At 42.4% G+C, this 19,534-nt stretch overlaps 1 protein-coding gene across 1 annotated transcript; it reads right to left on the bottom strand.

Annotated features, from left to right (window-relative positions):
- Window positions 1–14,955: 14,955 nt before the first annotated feature.
- On the bottom strand, window positions 14,956–15,826 carry LOC133046502 (protein tyrosine phosphatase type IVA 1-like). Its single transcript, XM_061129339.1, has one exon. It carries the CDS (start codon window positions 15,671–15,673, stop codon window positions 15,152–15,154), a length of 522 nt encoding a protein of 173 aa, XP_060985322.1. The 5' UTR covers window positions 15,674–15,826; the 3' UTR covers window positions 14,956–15,151.
- Window positions 15,827–19,534: the final 3,708 nt, after the last annotated feature.

Below are 19,534 nucleotides of genomic sequence, written 5' to 3' on the forward strand. Positions count from 1 at the left end.
CCCGAGCCTCATGCCTCTCCTGCCGCTGAGCCACTGCAGAAGTCCCTTGGGTCAAGTATATCCAACTGCAAAAATTCTATTAACACAATGTAATTTTTAACTCATTGATTTTTTTTTTCATTTCCTCACAGTTCCTTTGACCTTCCTTTCCTCTGTTGTACAGTTTAGAGTCATCATTAAAATCCTTCATTTTCAATCAATTTCCTTCACTCTCTTGGTCCTTGGATGGCAGCCCTCCAGGCTGATCGCGTGTTTCCGTCTGCTGTCTCTAACCTTCATGGAAGCAGCTGGACATTGCTAGTGGAAAATCACACATGCTGCCACTTAGGCATTCCTCTGATATCTTTATCTCAGATTTCACATGGGCACGATTGCCTTGTAAATCTACTTTCATCTATTCTCTGTGGTTTTCTCTTCTCCCAGATGGCAGTCTCATAAATTTCCCTCCCTCGTATCCTTAGTGGATAACCTTGCCTCATAATTCATAGAATGAATAGAAGGCACCAGGTAGGAACCCTCTTACGGCTCCCTCCCAGTCCATAAATCTGCTCACATCTGGACTCCACGTCTCCTTTCCTCCTGTTAAACTGACTCAATGCTTCTTTCACCAGCACCCAGTTCTTCTAAAGGTGCTGGAGGTCCCATCTCTTAATATTACAGGGATCGCTTCTGCTGCTCCTGTCCCATCAGTCTCCACGTTTTTGTGGGTTATGCTTGGCAGCCTATAAACAAGGTCACCAACAGTCTCTGTGATGCTGGACAGCGATCGTTTCTGGTTTCAATCTCACTGAGCCTGATCTTCCAAACAACTTCCTTTGCTCTCGGTCTTTGTGACATCAGCTCCTCTTCAGTCTTCTTTGGCTCCCCTACCCCCCAGGCTTTCTCTGGAGGCTGAAGAGCCAAGTTCCAGTTTGTCTACTCTTCTCTTCTCCCCTGAGATCCTATCCCTAGAAGGCAGCCTCCACTGATGAAGGTTTAAATCACATCTGTATGATTCTGACGGACGTTTTTTCCCAATAAATCTTCTATGTGTTTAATTCTATGTTGAAGATTGCCTCTTGGAGATGTGAGGGATATTTATATAATTGTCCTCAACAAAGATGAGGCTACTCAAGCCTCAAGAAAATACCATTGAGATCTTAGCAAAAGATGGATTGATTATAAGGATGGGGAGGTGAGCATCCCGTGTGGCTGGGGTGGGGATGGCACAGGCTACGATTGCTTGACTGAAATAACAGTGGCCATGTGATTCCCATTACATCCACAAGCTCTTGTGTGCAGGGACCACAACAGATACCCATGAGCCACATGGACTTTAGTGAACAAGCGTAATCAAGGCCAGAGCACTATTAACAGGAAGAAATAATTCTTAGATTTACTGAGGTTTAAGTCGTTGGTGGGGGCTTCCCTGGTAGCTCAGTCAGTAAAGAATCTGCCTGCAGAGACCCTGGTTCTGCAGATTGTCCTGCCTGCAGGAGACCTTGGTTTGATTCCTGGATCTGGAAGATCCCCTGGATAAGGGATAGGCTACCCACTCCAGTATTCTTGGGCTGCACTGGTGGCTAAGATGGTAAGGAATCCACCTGCAATGCAGGAGATCTGGATTTGATCCATGTGTTGGGAAGATCCCCTGGGGAGGAGGGCATGGCAACCCCCTCCAATAGTCTTGCCTGGAGAATCCCTATGGATAGAGGAGCCTGGCGGGCTCCAGTTGATGGGGTCACAAAGAGCCGGACAAGACTGAGTGACTCAGCATGGCACAGCACATCACAAGGCACTGGTGAAGACACATGAGATTCAGCTGCATCTCACTCTTTGTAATCCCCTGGACTATAGCCTGCCAGGCTCCTCTGAATATGGGATTTCCCAGGCAAGAATACTGGAATGGAGTGCTACTTCCTACTCCAGGGGATCTTCCCAACCCAGGGATCCAACCTGTGTCTCTTGAGTCCCCTGCATTGATAGGCAAATTCTTTACCACTGTGCCACCTGGGAAGCCATATGTGCCTTTAAAAATACAAAGGATCAGGATGCTGGGTGCAGAAAGGAGCACAGAAAATTAGTGGGGATTTAGATATAAAACATTGATGCCAAACTTGAATAGCCAGTGTAGGGCAGGGGAAATGGAAACCAATATTCTTAATAGGAAAGGCATATGTCAGAGAAAACCTAGCAATTCAGGTTCCCACCAGAGCAAATTGCTAAACTTTCACAAAGGCAGCAGAATCCCTGGCTATCAGACTGAGTAGAAGAAGAAATGAGAATTTCATTCCTTTGGACCTGTAACTTGCAAGAGATAAATACTTGAAACTTAACCTAAAGAAATTAACTGTCTGTTCAGTTCAGTCTCTCAGCCGTGTCTGACTCTATGCAACCCCATGGACTGCAGCACCAGGCCTCCCTGTCCATCACCAACTCCCGGAGTTTACTCAAATCATGTCCATTGAGTCAGTGATGCCATGCCATCCAACCATCTCATCCTCTGTCAGCCCCTTCTCCTGCCTTAATCTTTCCCAGCATCAGGGTCTTTTCAAATGAGTCAGTTCTTCGCATCAGGTAGCCAAAGTATTGGAGTTTCAGCTTCAGCATCAGTTCTTCCAATGAATATTCAGGACTGATTTCCTTTAGGATGGACTGGCTGGATCTCCTTGCTGTCCAAGGACTCTTAAGAGTCTTCTCCAACACCATAGTACAAAAGCATCGCTTCCTCGGCGCTCAACTTTCTTTATAGTCAAGCTCTCATATCCATACCTGACTACTGGAAAAGCTATAGCTTTGACTAGATGGACCTTTGTTGGCAAAATAATGTCTCTGCTTTTTAATATGCTGTCTAGGTTGGTCATAACTTTTCTTCCCAGGAGCAAGTATCTTTTGATTTCATGTCTGCAGTCATCATCTACAGCGATTTTGGAGCCCAAAAAATAAAGTCTGTCACTGTTTCCCCATCTATCTGCCATGAAATGATGGGACCAGATGCCATGATCTTAGTTTTCTGAATGTTCAGCTTTAAGCCAACTTTTTCACTCTCCTCTTTTACTTTCATCAAGAGGCTCTTTAGTTCTTCGCTTTCTGCCACAAGGGTGATGTCATATGCATATCTAAGGTTATTGATATTTCTCCTGGCAGTCTTGATTCCAGTTTGTGCTTCTTCCAGTCCAGTGTTTCTCATGATGTACTCTGCATATAAGTTAAATAAGCAGGGTGACAGTATGCAACCTTGATGTACTCCTTTCCCTATTTGGAACCAATCTGTTGTTTCATGTCCAATTCTAACTGTTGCTTCCTGGCCTGCATACAAATTTCTCAAGAGGCAGATTAGTTGGTCTGGTATTCCCATCTCTCAGAATTTTCCAGTTTGCTGTGGTCCACACAGTCAGAGGCTCTGGCATAGTCAAAAAAGCAGAAGTAGATATTTTTCTGGAACTCTCTCACTTTTTCTATGATCCAATGGATGTTGGCAATTTGACCTCTGGTTCATCTGCCTTTTCTAAATCCAGCTTGAACATCTGGAAGTTCATGGTTCATGTACTGTTGAAGCCTGGCTTGGAGAATTTTAAGCATTACTTTACTAGCGTGTGAGATGAGTGCAATTGTGTGGTAGTTTGAGCATTCTTTGGCATTGCCTTTCTTTGGGATTGGAATGAAAACTGACCTTTTCCAGTCCTGTGGTCACTGCTGAGTTTTCCAAATTTGCTGGCATATTGAATGCAGCACTTTCACACCATGATCTTTCAGGATTTGAAATAGCTCAACTGGAATTCCATCACCTCCACTAGCTTTGTTCCTAGTGATACTTCCTAAGGCCCACTTGACTTCACATCCCAGGATGTCTGGCTCTAGATTGGTGATCACACCATCATGATTATCTGGGTCATGAAGATCTTAACTGTCAAGGGGATTTAATTCTTGAACTCTCATGCCTCTGTGAAAATTATCATAATAGAAGGGATTTAATATTCTTAGTTGGAATTGGAATGGATCCTGAAAGTGTCTTTAGACACTTATTATTGCAATTTTCTTTAAAAATTTTTTTTATTTATCTATTTGTCCGCATAAGTCTTAGTCATGGCATGATGTGTGGGGGCTGGAGAGCTTAGAGGCTCAGTATTTGTCCCACCACCTATGGAATCTTAATTCCCCCCACCAGGTATCATTCCCAATTGAAGGGGGTTTCTTAACCACTGGACCACCAGGGAAGTCCCTTATTGTCGTTTCTTAACGTACTTGGATCTCTTTGCAGAATCACTGATGGACTATTTTGAACAACCTGACATTTGGAGACATTAGGAATGGGAAGTAAAATAAGAAGTGATTTTTTTGTTTAGCGTCAGAATAACCATGGAAGTTTTTCTAACGAACATGCCCTTCACTCCCATTTCAGGGCCTTCTGGGCGACAGACCTGTGCCACCCTTCAGCGTTTCCGGTGGAATAACTAAAGGGCTTACTTGAAGATGCAGGGTTGATATTAAGGAAATGGGTTTATGAAAGTGGGAGTAGGATTGTCTCAGGGGACAGTCCAATCCCTCACCCAAGATAGGGAGCTACAGGCTTTTATATAAACACTCGCTAGTTGAGAGAAGAGGAGGCTGGAGAATGTTGGGAGGAGTGAACCGCTATTATCCACTCTCTGTGTTTGCTTTCATGTGAAGGTAGGTTTAGGAGTAAGACTCCTGCTTTCTCTCCACAGCCTTCATCAGCTGCTCTCCAGGGGCGGATGCGAACCTTCTGGATAGGTGAGAAGACCAAACCAGATCCCCCTGCTTGCTTTTTTCTGGGACCTGCCCGCCTTCAGAGAGCAGCTGTTCTCCTCTGCTGCCCCTTACCCGAATCCTCGTCATCCCCAGGAGATGCCTGGGGCTCCCGAGCTCTGTCCATGCGGACCGGAAGTCCTCCCCGAGCCAGACATCCGCTCTTAGCATCATACGTGCTCGCACCCCCGGGGCCCTTCTCCAGCCCCCGGCCCGGGCTTCCCACGGGGAGCCGCCTCAGGGAAGCGTCAGCTCCCAGGTCTCTTCCTTCGTGGGGTCACAGGGCACACTCCCTGCCCGCTCAGCTGGGAAGGGCTGCAGAATCGGGGGTGTCATCCCAGAGCCCCGACAGCTTGCTCAGTAGAGATTCATACTGTCTGACTCCTAAGAATGTTGCATATGTCATGGAGGATAATTAAGCTGAAACGAGGCCTGCATGAATCTGGGCTTTGAGAGCTGACAGAATTGCTAGAAAGACTGTGTGAACTATTTTAGAGAGCTTTATGGCTTCATGTAGGAGGGAATTTAAAAGAATGCCATTATGTAGGAAAACACGTGAGTTCAGACAAACGTGGCCATGCTTTATTAATACATTTTGTCTAAATACCTGGGACCTGCAAGAGCTCGAACATCATCTGACAGAAGTGAAAGAGATTTTTGGTGCTGGTTCAAAACAAGACTTTGTGTTTCAATTTGATTTATTTCCTTAAAATCCAAGAAAGGATCAAATCACGTTTGGGAGAATTGCTCTGGAATTTGGAAATAAAGGGGTTTTGTTTCACTGAATTACTGGAAGCTATTTGAAGATGGTTTTGCTGTAGCAGTATCAGAAGTCACCTGCAAAATCTAAGAAGCTGAAAGCTCTGGAATTCCATTTGACAGCAGGTCATGGTACCTCCTGGAAGGTGGTCACATCTCTGCACAGTTGTTGTGGTCTAGGGGGCTGTAAGGATACAGATCAGTGTTGCTAAATTTGCCTCTGAATGCAGAGACACGATCATTTCAATAAACTGTCACCAACTGCCCACTTGTCTGCATTTTTGGGGCCCTGTTAGCAATAGCAATATAATATCCTCACTCTCTTGGCTTTAAAAATCAACCAATATGTAGCAACTACTCCACCTGTTGATATTCAGGCGCTATAATTCCAGAGTAGCAAGCATGATACATAACCCATAATGTCACCAATTTGTTTTCTGATCTCCAGAAGAGTTGAAATTTAAATGATTCCAAATAAATCCTGTGTGAAACATCCCAGCTTTTCTCCTAAACTGACCCTCCCATCCCAGGAGTAATGGAAATCCTTTCTCTAGCAAGCAAGCACAACAAAGGACCACAGAAGGGTGTTTGGAAAAGCCTTAGGTCTCACATTAGTTGAAACCACCCTGGATCTCAGAAGCACCCTGCACTCAGGCACAGAGATTGACCCCATGTGCTTTCCCAGCTGCATGAAGACATCTGCGTTCTAGGGTGGCTCAGGAATATTAGGAGTTTAAAGCCAGTGACATTTCTAGATCATTAGAGTTTTTCTGGAAATGAAGACTGCCTCTCCCATCATTCTCCAGATGATGCATTCCCTAATCAATGCCTTGTATGCTCAGTTGCTCAGTCCTGTCCAACTCTTTACAACCCCATGGACTATAGCCTGCCAGGCTCCTCTGTCCATGGGATTTTTCAGACAAGAATACTAGAGTGGGTTGCCATTTCCTCCTACAAGGGATCTTCCTGACCCAGGGATCGAACCTGGGTCTCCTGCATTGGCAGGCGGATTCCATACCACTGAACCATCTGGGAAGCCCATCTTCTCCATCTGCAAGAACCACATACTTTGTATGAATAAGGTTAGATTTGACATCCTGAAGGTTATAACTGTGTGGCTTCTGCTTATGGAAAACATCTTTACAGGAAGAAGATGCTAAGCAGAGTGCAGATTTCTGATGAACTATCATTGGAGGGAAAAAAAAACAATTCTGCACAGATTTTCTTTTCTTTAAAAACAACACGTAGTTTTAAATAAGAGAATTTCAGAGGGTTTTTATTAAGTTTTGCAAATTAACCAAATGAATACATCATTCTTAATGTGCATCCCATTTAGTGATGGCCCTTCATGCCATTTCTTCCTCCCCTCCAGTATTCTTGCCTGGAGAATCCCATGGACAGAGGAGCCTGGTGGGCTACAGTCCATAGGGTCATAAAGAGTCAGACACAACTGAAGTGACTTAGCACCTCATGCCATGGTCTCCCCCCACCATCAGGTACCATACATTGTCCTCACCTTGGAAATCAGGCTAAGCTTCAATCAGGTTGTAAGTTCAGTCTCATTCACGCTCATATAGAAATGTGCCTAAAGAAGCTTGTATATGTCTATTAGTTTCCTATCAACTCTGATTTGTGTAAGGACAAACTAGAAATACTACAAAATGCATAAAAAGAAAACTGCAAGAACTTTCCTTAGCAAGTTTCAGGGCATTTTTTATGCTATCTGTGCAATGTCAGTTAGCTTCAGAGGGCAGAATCCAAAGTAAGAAGGCTCTGAAATTTGGATCCCACATGGGTCACTTAATTTCTCAAAGATACAAATTCTGATGCATGTCCAGGAAAGCACCATGGATCCAGGAGTCCTTCCAAGAAGTGCCTCTGCAGAGCCACTGAGTTGGAGAAAACTAATCCATCACTATTTCCTTAATAAGAAGCCAAGATACAATCTTGTGAATCAATTTGTTAGTAGCATCATATTTTTCTTTTGTTGAAATTTACTTGGCCCTTTCACAGTGGAAACATGTCTGTGAGATGGGTGAGCAGAGCAACCAGCTTTGTCATTCTCTTTAATTCAGGCTTCCACCTGGAATCTCTCAGGGTTTCCTTCTGGACTAGAGATAGGAATTCTGGCTATAGGAATATTCCTATATCTAGCAATTCTAGACATAGGAATATTTGGGGAGAGGGTTTTCTTTTTTAAGTGGCCCAAACCTCATATCCTTATTCTGGTACATTGGGAAAAATAAGGGTGTGTCAAAGATGCCATTTTCTCTGTGATCCGAAGTTGCCCTTCTGAAAATAAGGAGTGTCACAGGTAGAAAACATTCATCTAAGGCCCAGACCTTGGTTCCATGACCTCATCATCTCTGAGCATTCCTGGGACTTCACTCCTTTCCCTCACTCTTGTGGCCAGATTCTGTCCTGTGGGATCTAGTGATCAGGTTGGAAGGGAGGCTTCCTCTGCTCCTGAGAGATGGACAGAACCTGAGCACAGCGCCCTCTCTTGACAGCTCACTTGGTCCATTGTTACCCACACACTCATGTTTCTCCAGCATTAGGATACTGGGACCTGTGGTCCTTTGCCTTAAAGTAGCAATTATTTTATGCTTGCTCTATTTCAAACTCTGTCCTAGTACTTTTCCATATTTCACATAATCTATTAAAAGCTATATTTTTATCTTCACTTTACAGATGAGATTTAAGTCCAAGATTGCCCAGCCAGTAAGTGACAAGTTTGAGGCTTGACCCTCTTCAGGTAGGTGGTATAGAGACACAGATAGGAAATGTCTCTGTATTTTCCATAACTTGTTATTATGAGTTCATTAAGAATCCATGTGTTTCACAAATAAATATAGCAAACAATAATAGCTTTGATTTTTAATGTGATTGTTAGTTTACATCTTTGTTTTGCTGTCAACCTTCATATGACACATTCTGTGGTCTGTATTATAATTCAGTCAGATCTTAGAGAATGGCATAGTCATTCAACAAACTTATTTTTTGAAGATAAGAGATGCAAATTGTTATCTAAAGGTAGCAAGCAGATTTCTTGTTGTTTTTCAGTCCCTAAGTCATGTCCAACTCGTTGCGACCCTGTGGACTGCAGCATGCCAGGCTTCCCTGTCCTTCACTATCTCTGGGAATTTGTTCAAACTCACATCAGTTGAGTCGGTGATGCCATCCAACCATCTCATCCTCTGTCACCCCTTTCTCCTCCTGGCTTCAATCTTTCCCAGCATCAGGATCTTTTCCTAAGAGTTGGCTCTTCGCATCAGCTGGCCAAGGTACTGGAGCTTCAACTTTAGCACCAGTCCTTCCAATGAATATTCAGAGTTGATTTTCTTTAGGATTGACTGATTTGACCTCCTTGCAGTCCAAGGAATTCTCAAGAGCCTTCTCCAGCACCACAGTTTGAAAGCATCAATTCTTTGGCGCTCAGCCTTCCTTATGGTCCAACTCTCACATCTGTACAACTACTGGAAAAACCATAACTTTGACTACACAGATCTTTGTCAGCAAAGTGATGTCTCTACTTTTTAATATACTGTTTGTCACAGCTTTCCTTCTAAAGCGCAAGTGTCTTTTAATTTCACGGCCCAGGATGTCCTGTTGTGAACTCTTAACGCAACTCCCTGAAGATGGCGCCCTCTTTAGGGAAACTTGGGCATCACATCCTGGCCCGAAACCAGGAGAGGCTTCACTTTGGGTTGCAGGTTAGCGGGTACAGACACTGACCCTCAGCTCTGAGAATAAGGCTCCAGTTTCTCTGTTGGTTTGAAATACACTAGACATTGTCAAAAACCCGTCTGCCAATGCAGGAGACTTAGAGAGGCAGGTTTGCTCCCTGGGTTGGGAAGATCCCCTGGAGGAGGGGATGGCAACCCACTCCAGTATTCTTGCCTGGACAATCCCATGGACAGAGGACCCTGGAGGGCTACAAGTCCATGGGATTGCAAAGAGTCAGACATGACCGAAGTGACTTAGCACGCACTGCACACGCACCCTGAACTTTAACTGATCCATATAGGAGAGGGGGTTAAATTTTCGCTCAAGTGGCATGATGTGTCCAGTGCGCATGCCTCTGCAGAGTCCGAGGTAAAGATCTCAGCTGGGCAGCTTCCTCTTTACCTGGGCCAGATGTGCCCTTTGCGGACAACAGGTCTTTTTCTGACGCAGCTGGGCTGCAGCGCCCCCACATTGCCGCCGTGTCCCCAGAACCAGAGGATGGAACATGCATCTGTGAAGCTTTCCGGTGCAGGAACAGCTGTCCTGGGGAAGTTTATGCGTTTTATGCAGAGAAAGCTGTGCCTGAGGGTCTGTTGGCCTCTCTCTCCCCGTGTGGCCAACCTTGGCCAGGGTCCAGGTGTCCATGGCCAGGTCGGTCCGGGGAGCCCAGGGCCCTCCAGACGCGGTCAGGGAAGGTCAGGGGCTCGGCCAGACCAGCCCGAACCTCGGTCCCTCAGGGTTGGGTCTCTGCTGCGTCGTTTCTGTCCAAAAGCATCCACATCATCCCATTTATCTTCAGTATTTCAACATTACCCCTGCCACTTTGATAAAGGATTTTAGCTGAATCAACCTTTACAGGTAATAACTTCCACAGATAAAGTTGACTCATTCTTTCTCTGTGAAGTTCAGTTGTCAAATTCCATTGCAATTTCAAGTTTTTAAAGTAAACTTATTTTTATGGCCTCAAGTTATTTTCCTCCTCCTATCGTTTGGAAAATTCAGTAAAGAGTTTGCTATAAAATTTTGACCAGGGCCAGCTTTAAGCAGCCAGGTGGTTTGATCTGTGTGTATTTGGAGATATGGAGCAGGACTGTATTCACTGCAAAGACCAAAGAGTTAGGCAGTAAAACTCAAAATTTACCTAATACCCAAGGCAAGACTCCTGCACTCTTTGCTGACTATCCTTTGCCTCTGACCCTTCTACTCTGCCATGTCTATCAGCCCCTTTGAGGAATAAATCATAGTTATTCTCTCTTCCCCTTCTTGCTCTCTTTACCTCAATTCTTAATATGCTTTATATTAGAAAAGAATCTAACCTAATGGCCACCCATGAGAAATATCTCTCCAGATTTACATATCTACAGATAGAACAGGTCAACTGGAAATTTAATCAAATATATATTTAAATGGGAATAATAAGAATAGAGATTTTTATTTCTATATATCACGGGAATTGTATTCCAGCTAAGTTCATTTATTTTGAGATTGCTTCTTAACACACTAAAAAGAAGTGAATATTAGGTAAAATTGCATCACCATAATAACAATAGTTCTCCTCACATGCTGCTTAATTCTAATCCACTGCATACTCACTGCAATTATGGAATGGAATTATATGATGTGATTTGGATTGCCTGGATCTTTTATTTGCCCCCAAGAGGCTATCTGACAAATGCTGAGTATAAATTACTGAAGAGCAAATACACTTGCTTTCTCGGCAAAGAAGATTTTATAATTTAAATTCATTATCAAGAAATGTGAGATCATATTAAATATATATAAAAGTAATCTTGCTGTGTTGGAGCAGCTGAATATTCACTATCAAAATACATCAAGTCTCTTCCATGTAATAGTTCATTTACTATAGGACATAGATGAACATTAGTATTTCTACCAATGTGCACCCTCGTATTTATTCAGTGTTAGTTGCTTAGTCATTTCCAACTCTTTTCGATCTCATAGACTGTAGCCTGCCAAGTTCCTCTGTCCATTGAATTCTCCAGGCAAGAATACTGGAGTGGGTAGCCATTCTCTTCTCCAGGGGATCTTCCCAACCCAGGGATTGAACCCAGGTCTCCTGCATTGCAGGCAGATTCTTTACCATCTGATCAACCAAGGAAGCCATTGTATTTATTAGATCACAATATTAATCCTGTTTTCACCTAAATAGCTTTTAAACAATAATTCAATAATATGGTTTCATCTTTCCACTTCATGGGACCAACCAGTCAGCCCCACCCCACCTTCTTACCCTCTGTTGTATGGACACCAAAATCCCAGAGACAACTTTATACTCTGCCTTTAAAATAGTTGATTCTCTAGGCAACCAGAGTTTCATGTATGACCTGGGCCTTGGATTCTATAATTCTACATGGAAAGAGACATGTGAAAATCAACTGCTCCTACATTTATCTGATAAGAAAGCTGAAACTTAAGATAGCCAATGAGCTTCTCCCATGCAGAAGTACAGTAGCCTTGAGTGAGTGAGTGAGTGAGTGATAGTTGCTCAGTCATTTCTGACTCTTTGTGACGCCATGAAATGTAGCCTGCCAGGCTCCTCTAGCCATGGAATTCTCCAGGCAAGAACACTGGAGTGGGTTTCCATTTCCTTCTCCAGGTAGCCTTGGATGATTAGTATAAATTCTTTCTCCAAGCTTCTTCCTTGTGGACATTCTGTCTGTTCAGTGGATAACTAGCTCAGACCTCTTCCCCTGAGGTCTGGCTGTCCTGGCAGAGACCCCTGGGACCTCCGGTGACCAGTCACCCCAGGGTGGTTCTCATCTGCAGCTGGGCTTGGGGCTGGCCTTCTCCATGACACTGCAGACCCAACTCATTCCATCAACATCCCCACTGAGGACATTCCCCGTGCTTCACCCACTGCTGACTGCTCATCAACCGCTGTGATACTTCCAATAGGAAGCGCATAGGCGTGACCGTGCTGAGCCCTCTACTGACAACTGCAGAATCACAAGCATCTTTTGAAAATCAAGTCTCATTGAAAGAGCTCTTTCAAAGCTCTCATCAACTGAACTGAACACCTGAGAGATAGACAGAGATAGAGACAGAGGGAGGGAGAGAGAGAGGGACACACTAGGCACACAGAACACTCTCATCAAGTTTATTCTTTCTGGAAACACGTACAGAGCAACATATTGGTGAGGGGAGGGAGTAGGTCACAAACAAGTAAACAAATAGCAAACAATTTACCTGCAAATGTGTAAGTTTTCTGGGAAAAAAAAAAAAAAAAAAAAACAGAGAAAGAGTGATTGAGAAAGTCCTAATTACAAGGGTCTTGTCTCTTGGGGTAGGGGGGTGGTGTTAAAGCTCATCTGAAAGGCGAAGCCAACTCTGTGAAAAGTGGAGGGAAACATCTTCTAGTTCAGGAACAGAAAATGCAAATGTGGAGCACTGCAGCCGATCTTATCCCAAAGGGATTAAAGCAATTGCAGTGTTGGTGGTCGGGGCTTCCCCGTGGCTCAGTGGTAAAGAATCTGCCTGCAATGCAGGAGTCACAGGAGATGCAAGTTCGATCCCTAGGTTGGAAAGATCCCCTGGTGGCAGACACGGCAACCCACTCCAGTCTTCTAGCCTAGAGAATCCCATGGACAGAGAAGCCTGGTGGGCCACAGTCCATAGCGTCCCAAAGAGTCGGACACCGTTTAGTGACTAAGCAACAACAGCATCACTGATGATTTCCTAACTGCATCATTCTATTTTTACTAAGTGTCATCAAATTGTAAGAGACAGCTTTCCCTTCTCTTATTTATGTGTTTTTTTAAATCAACATAGACTGCTGTATTTTTATGTTAAACAGTGGTTTGCATTGTACACTGATAATCACCCAGGAATTATCACTGAATGTGCCCAGCACTTTGGAGGGCCTTTCCAGACCTTCGAAGATCATGGTTTTTTTAGTGAGTTTGACTCTAAGAAATGTGTTATCATTGCTTTCACCCCTTGTAACAAGACTGGCTCCAATGCAATATGATATTCAATATACACTGCCTATTACAGTAATTATCTATTTTGATACTCACATCTTCATAGATTGGGCCCAAGACAGCTCTTCCAACTGGTTCCTGGCTGCTGTTAATATGTTCCTATGACTCTTTAGGAACTTGTTTGCTTTTTGGCACAATAAGATGTTCCAGACTCCTCTTGTGATATTCCTGCTCGACCCGGCTCTGGGAGTCCTGGCTTGTTTTGTAGAAGACAATATTTTGATGCTAGGCTATATGAGTATTAGATTCTTCACTAAGTTCATAGACAAGATGAGGAGCTCACTCTAATCACTTCTGAAAATACAGAGGGTGGTTAAGAGAAGTGAAAGTTGAAACTTGGCATTTCAGAACAGCTGGATTGTGGTATTGTATTCATAAAATACCTCCCTATGAAGATCTGTGTAAAGTGAATGGGCTTGCCTTTTGTCTTTGAAATTGCTTAGTTTTAACGCCAAAGTCTTATGTTTCTTCATCATTTGTTCCAAGCTTAGGTGTGAGTAGGAGGACTGAATAAATTGGCCAAAATGCTATCTGTGAACATACCGTATAATGTCCTCCACAGTCTTTCTTCAAAGTTACACATAATCCATTTCACGTAATTATGCTTTATTGTTCTATTCCTATGATTACTTGAAACAGAATTATTTCTGTAGAAACTGTGCTTTTATTCTTTTTTTTTTTTGACGATAAACGCATATCATCATTTATTTAATGTTTAAGCTCTTGCACTAGATTCTTACAAGCTGGTGAACACTGACAAATTATTTCTCCCACAGAACTATAACCACTTGTTCCCGGACAGTATAAATACATGGTTGAGCTAACGTTAATACACATCACCATTTTATCAATTACATAATAAAACAAATTGTCAAGTATCCAAATATTAAGTTACACAGCTCAAAAGGTATATAAAATATTAAATGTCTGCTCAATTCATTAGCAAAAACCCACTTTTTTTTTTCCGAGAGGCTGGGAATCGCACTTCAAACAAAACTATGTTGGGAAACAACTTCAGTAAGTATGAAAAAAAATTACAAGAATTTCAGAAATTTTGATTAAGAAAGTAACAAAGTATTTCTACCTTTTAAAAAATATTTACTAAATTAAAGTGCATATTCTACATGTTCTGCACAAGACAAAGGCAACATTTTACTAAAAATACTTAATAGCCCCCTCCCATTCTTTTTTCAGGCCCTCCCTGTAAGTTGCACCCCAAAGTGCAAACATTAAAATGAACTGTAAGGCTTTTGTCTGGAGACATTAAAGACATATGCTTCTGTACAGTGTTGATTTTCAAAATGGAGGCCTTCTACAACATGAGATTTATAGAAAGATATTAAATAATCACTGTAAGACTGGTTAATTAAAAAGGGAGCAAATCTGATGTATACTGGTATGAATGTGGGAGATGTAAACATATTGTGAGCAAACAAACCTCATAGGCCCTACTATGTTTTAAATGATGCAAGGAATAAACCACATAAGGTCCAGAGTGTTCAGAGTTCCTGGGATTTGTTCTATATGATACTAAAAATATACAAGTATTGTGCTGGGTATTTTGGCACCTAGTCTTTCTAAATTTCTTACGTATTGGTAAGATTCTGGCATGGAAACAGATTTAATGACATGACTCAATACTGCATGATTTCAGGAAAGGTCAATTGGTACAAATTATAAGCACATATTAATGCTGAACAGCAAGAATTCTTTACTAGTATTCAAATAGGTTGATCATAACCTGAACAGAGACTGCAATTCTGCCAGGCCTGTGGCCTGGTAAAACTGCTTTTCAACACTCCTATGGAAGCTTCATCAGACTTATTCACCAAGTCAACTGGGCTATCTGCTATGTACGACAAATTCCATCATGTCTCAGGTTCCACTTCCAAGCAATGGCATCATGCACCCTGGTTTTACTGAATGCAACAGTTATTTCTATGCCCATTGGAGTCTTTGAAGCGCAGCCGCATTTTAGGACGATACTTCTCCAAGTACAAAAGTTGCTTGCTGTTAAAAGCTCCTTGTCGCTTTTGTCTTATGAACTGTACTGCATCTTCATATTTCATTCCACCTTCAATTAATGCTAGGGCAACAAGCACTGGAGCTCTGCCAAGGCCTACAACACAATGAACAGCAATACAACAACCAGGGTCTTCACAAAACTTAATCTTCACAAGACTTAACCAATCATCAACAATTTGGTTAGATGGTGGTGTGCCATCATCAAAAGGCCAATCGAGAACATGGATGCCTTCTTTCTCCACAAGAGTAGTGTCATAAGTTGCTTCACATACTCTTACGATTGTGGTAACTCCATACTTCTTAAGTTCCTCTATAAATTTGCTTAACGTTGCATTAGTTGGGTTGTGTGTAATAAGAAATCTCATGTTCCTGTACGTAACTTCCACAGGAGCTGGGCGGTTCATTCGAGCCATGTTAATTTAGTTAAAAAACACTCAATAGGGATATGAAAGAATTTAAAAAATTGAATACAGAAATGATGCAAAGAAACGCAGTCAACTTCAATATACTCCACTTGAAATTCTCAGTGCTTTTAAGTATGAAGTTGGGAGTAATGAATGAATGAGCCTCTTAACAAGAAGCAGCAATTCTTCAATCCAGTAACACTGAGGCAACAGAAAGGAAGTGCACTGAGGTTTACCCCATCCAGATCAGAACTCTTGTAAAAAAATGCTCTGTGGATTTCAATTCAACACTTCTGCGTCCAGGTTAACCAGTCTTACGGGGGCTTCTTGGTTGAGCAGTAATGAATTTCTGCAGTTCACTTGTCTGCATAGAGATCCTGCTGTGCCTGGCAGTAATCTCCACTGCCCTTCAGAAACTCCATAAATGTGTGACCGAGAACACCACAGAACTGAGGAATATGTCTACTCATTGAAGACTGTGGCCTAACCACACAGCCGGTCCCAAAGTGGAGGCGGCGGCGGCGGCGGGCGTCGTGCGGCGGCGGCACCGGAGTCGGTTCTGCAGTGAGCGGCCCAGGGAAGAGCGCGCAGCCTCGCCGCCCGCAGCCCAGGCAGCCAATCTGTGCTTTTATTCTTTGCTTAACTTTTTTAGAAATTAAAAATGCACACAGATGCTTGCAGAATTTGCTGTCAAAACAAAAAAAGTAAAGGCTAAATTGAATCACAAGTATTTTCAAGTAAGATTTTCAGATCTTACTCTATTTGAAAATGTAGCTAACATATTTCATGTTTTCTTCTCTTCAGATGCAATATCATTTTCAGTTCTGAGATTAGTTAGTAGTGCTTATAGCATCAAATGGAATTTCTAATAAAAATCCTTTATTTTATAGTAAGCATCTCTCTGCTTACATCTTTAAAGTGTTGTCTGGTAGAAAGTTCTGTCCAGCCTCTGCTGATAATTTTCTATCACTCACTGGGGCGTCCCTGGTGGCTCAGTGGTAAAGAATCCTCCTGCCATTGCAGGACATACGGGCTCAATCCCTGGATCGGAAGATTCCCCTGGAAAAGGAAATGACAACCCAGTCCAGTATTCTTGCCTGGAGAATCCCATGGACAGAGAAGCCTGGCGGGCTACAGTCCATGGGGTCACCAAAGAGTTGGACACAACTTAACAACTAAACAACCACTTGCTAAGTATCATGTTTGTGCCAAGTCCTTTGCATATTTTATCTCATTACTAGACTGTGTTTTAGTCTCTTTATTCCAGTGTCTGGGAAGGCCACTGGAAATCCAGTGTCTCAAGGTCTTGATTTGGAGCTGGACCAGACTCCTGCACTGGTCCTTCCCGACCACAGTACACAGCACTTTATTCTACAGTTTTGTTCAGTGTTCATGCGGGGTAAACCTTGTTTCCTTGCAGTAAACAAGGTAATGTGCTTAAAACACCTACTCTGTGCCTGTATGTGAATTCCAGTTTCATGTTGCTTCTCTTCCTTAATGTGACAGATATTTTCAAAATATGCCATCTATCAGTCTAATTTTCATTTGCCAATACTTCCAAAACTCTGGGATTCTCCTCTGTGACACTGTCAGATAATGTTTCAGCCAAAACATGTACTTTCTTAGGGAGTTCATTTATCTAAAGGCACATTCTGTAAATTCCTCATTCAGTTCATGACTGAGAAGGAATCTCTTACACATCGAGCTTACTAATGTAGAAGCATTTCTCTAATAATCGACATGGGGAGGTGTTGATTATTAGATGAAAAGTGTAAAGCCGATTAGAAATCACATTTGAAATAATGTGAGTGTGATTGCATAGAAAAAATATTAAGCTTGCTTGTCTCTAGGAAAGCGAAATTCACTCAGTCATGCCTGACTCTTTGCAACCCCGTGGACTATACAGTCTGTGGAATTCTCCAGGCCAGAATACTGGAGTGGATAGCCTTTCCCTTCTCCAGGGGATCTTCCCAATCCAGGGATCAAAACTGGGTCCCCCACATTGGGGGCGGATTATTTACAAGCTGAGCCACAAGGGGAGCTTATTTAACTTACATGCAGAGTACATCATGCAAAATGCTGAGCTGGATGAAGCACAAGCTGGAATCAAGATTGCTGGGAGAAATATCAATAAACTCAGATATGCAGATGACACCACCCTTATGGCAGAAAGTGAAGAAGAACTAAAGAGCCTCTTGATGAAAGTGAAAAAAAAGAGTGAAAAGGCTGGCTTAAAACTCAACATTCAGAAAACTAAGATCGTGGCATCCAGTCCCAACACTTCATGCCAAATAGATGGGGAAACAATGGAAACAGTGAGAGACTTTATTTTGGGGGTCTCCTAAATCACTTCAGATGGTGACTCAAGCCATGAAATTAAAAGATACTTGCTCCTTGGAAGAAAAGCTATGACCAACCTAGACTGCATATTAAAAAGCAGAGACATTACTTTGCTGACAAAGGTCTGTCTAGTCAGAGCTATGGTTTTTCCAGTAGTCATGTATGGATGTGAGAGTTGGACTATAAAGAAAGCTGAGCGCTGAAGAATTGATGCTTTTGAACTGTGGTGTTGGAGAAGACTCTTGAGAGTCCCTTGGACTGCAAGGAGATCCAACCAGTCCATCCTAAAGGAAATCAGTCCTGAGTTTTCATTGCAGGGACTGATGCTGAGGGTGAAGCTCCAGTACTTTGGCCACCTGATGCAAAGAACTGACTCATTGGATAAGACCCTGATGCTGGGAAAGATTGAAGGTGGGAGGAGAAGGGGATGACAGAGGATGAGATGGTTGAATGGCATCACCAACTTGGTGGACATGAGTTTGCGTAATCTCCAAAAGTTTGTGATGGACAGGGAAGCCTGGTGTGCGGCAGTCCATGGGGTCACAAAGAGTTGGACATGACTGAGTGACTGAACTGAACTGTCTCTAGGAAATGGAGTTGGGGTAATTCTTATTTTTCTATTTATGATACTCTAAAATGAAGAAAGCAAGGGACTTCCCTAGTGGTTACAACTCTGCACTTCCAATGCAGGGGGTGCAGGTTCAATCCCTGGTCGGGGAACTAGATCCCACAGGCCCAAGGCATGACCAAAAAATAAATAAAATATAATGAAGAAAGTATACCAAATCTACCACTTGAGGAACTTAACCATCAGAGGTTCTAACTGCAAAGTACCCTGAATTGTAGCACTGGAAAGAAAGAATCCAAGGATGCTTTCCGTCTTAGAGAAGAGCAGCTGCGAGTAACCACATAAAACTAAACAAATGCTGTTATTAAAAAAATAAGGATGCAAACCATCTATAAATTGAATATTAAAACATCCCTGTACAGAGTAACTTATTATAGGGAACCACTGTGGGTAAAAACTATCAACTAGATGAATTATATTAATGCATTTTTCCAGTTGTGAAATATCGCTGCATCATAAACATATTATTCTCACTAATTTTTTTATCCTCTCAAATTAAGCATGCCAGGATTTTATTTATGAATAGGGAATCTATATTCACCAGTGATATCGATAACCCTTTAAATTCCTTCCATGGCTATTAAGAAGCCATTCAGATTTTCACAGAATTGAATGAGTTCACATATGTGTAGTCTAAGTGTGTTTGTGTATGTAATTTAATTTATATTTATACCCTTCTAAAAATGCATTTCTTAGAGATTTTCAAATCCATTACAAGAGGTACTAAATTTTATTCTCTTCATTTTATTGTTATAGTGTTCTTATAACACTTAATGGTATTGCTTTCTCCCTTTTTAATAGCCCTTTAAATTAGGAAAATCTACATATCTCTCTGTTTCTCCGAATCCTCCTTTGTAGAATGGAACAGTAATACCTATGCCACTCAATGTACATAAACTGTC

The sequence above is a fragment of the Dama dama genome, chromosome 25 (assembly GCF_033118175.1).
Source record: "Dama dama isolate Ldn47 chromosome 25, ASM3311817v1, whole genome shotgun sequence".
NCBI lineage: Eukaryota > Metazoa > Chordata > Mammalia > Artiodactyla > Cervidae > Dama > Dama dama.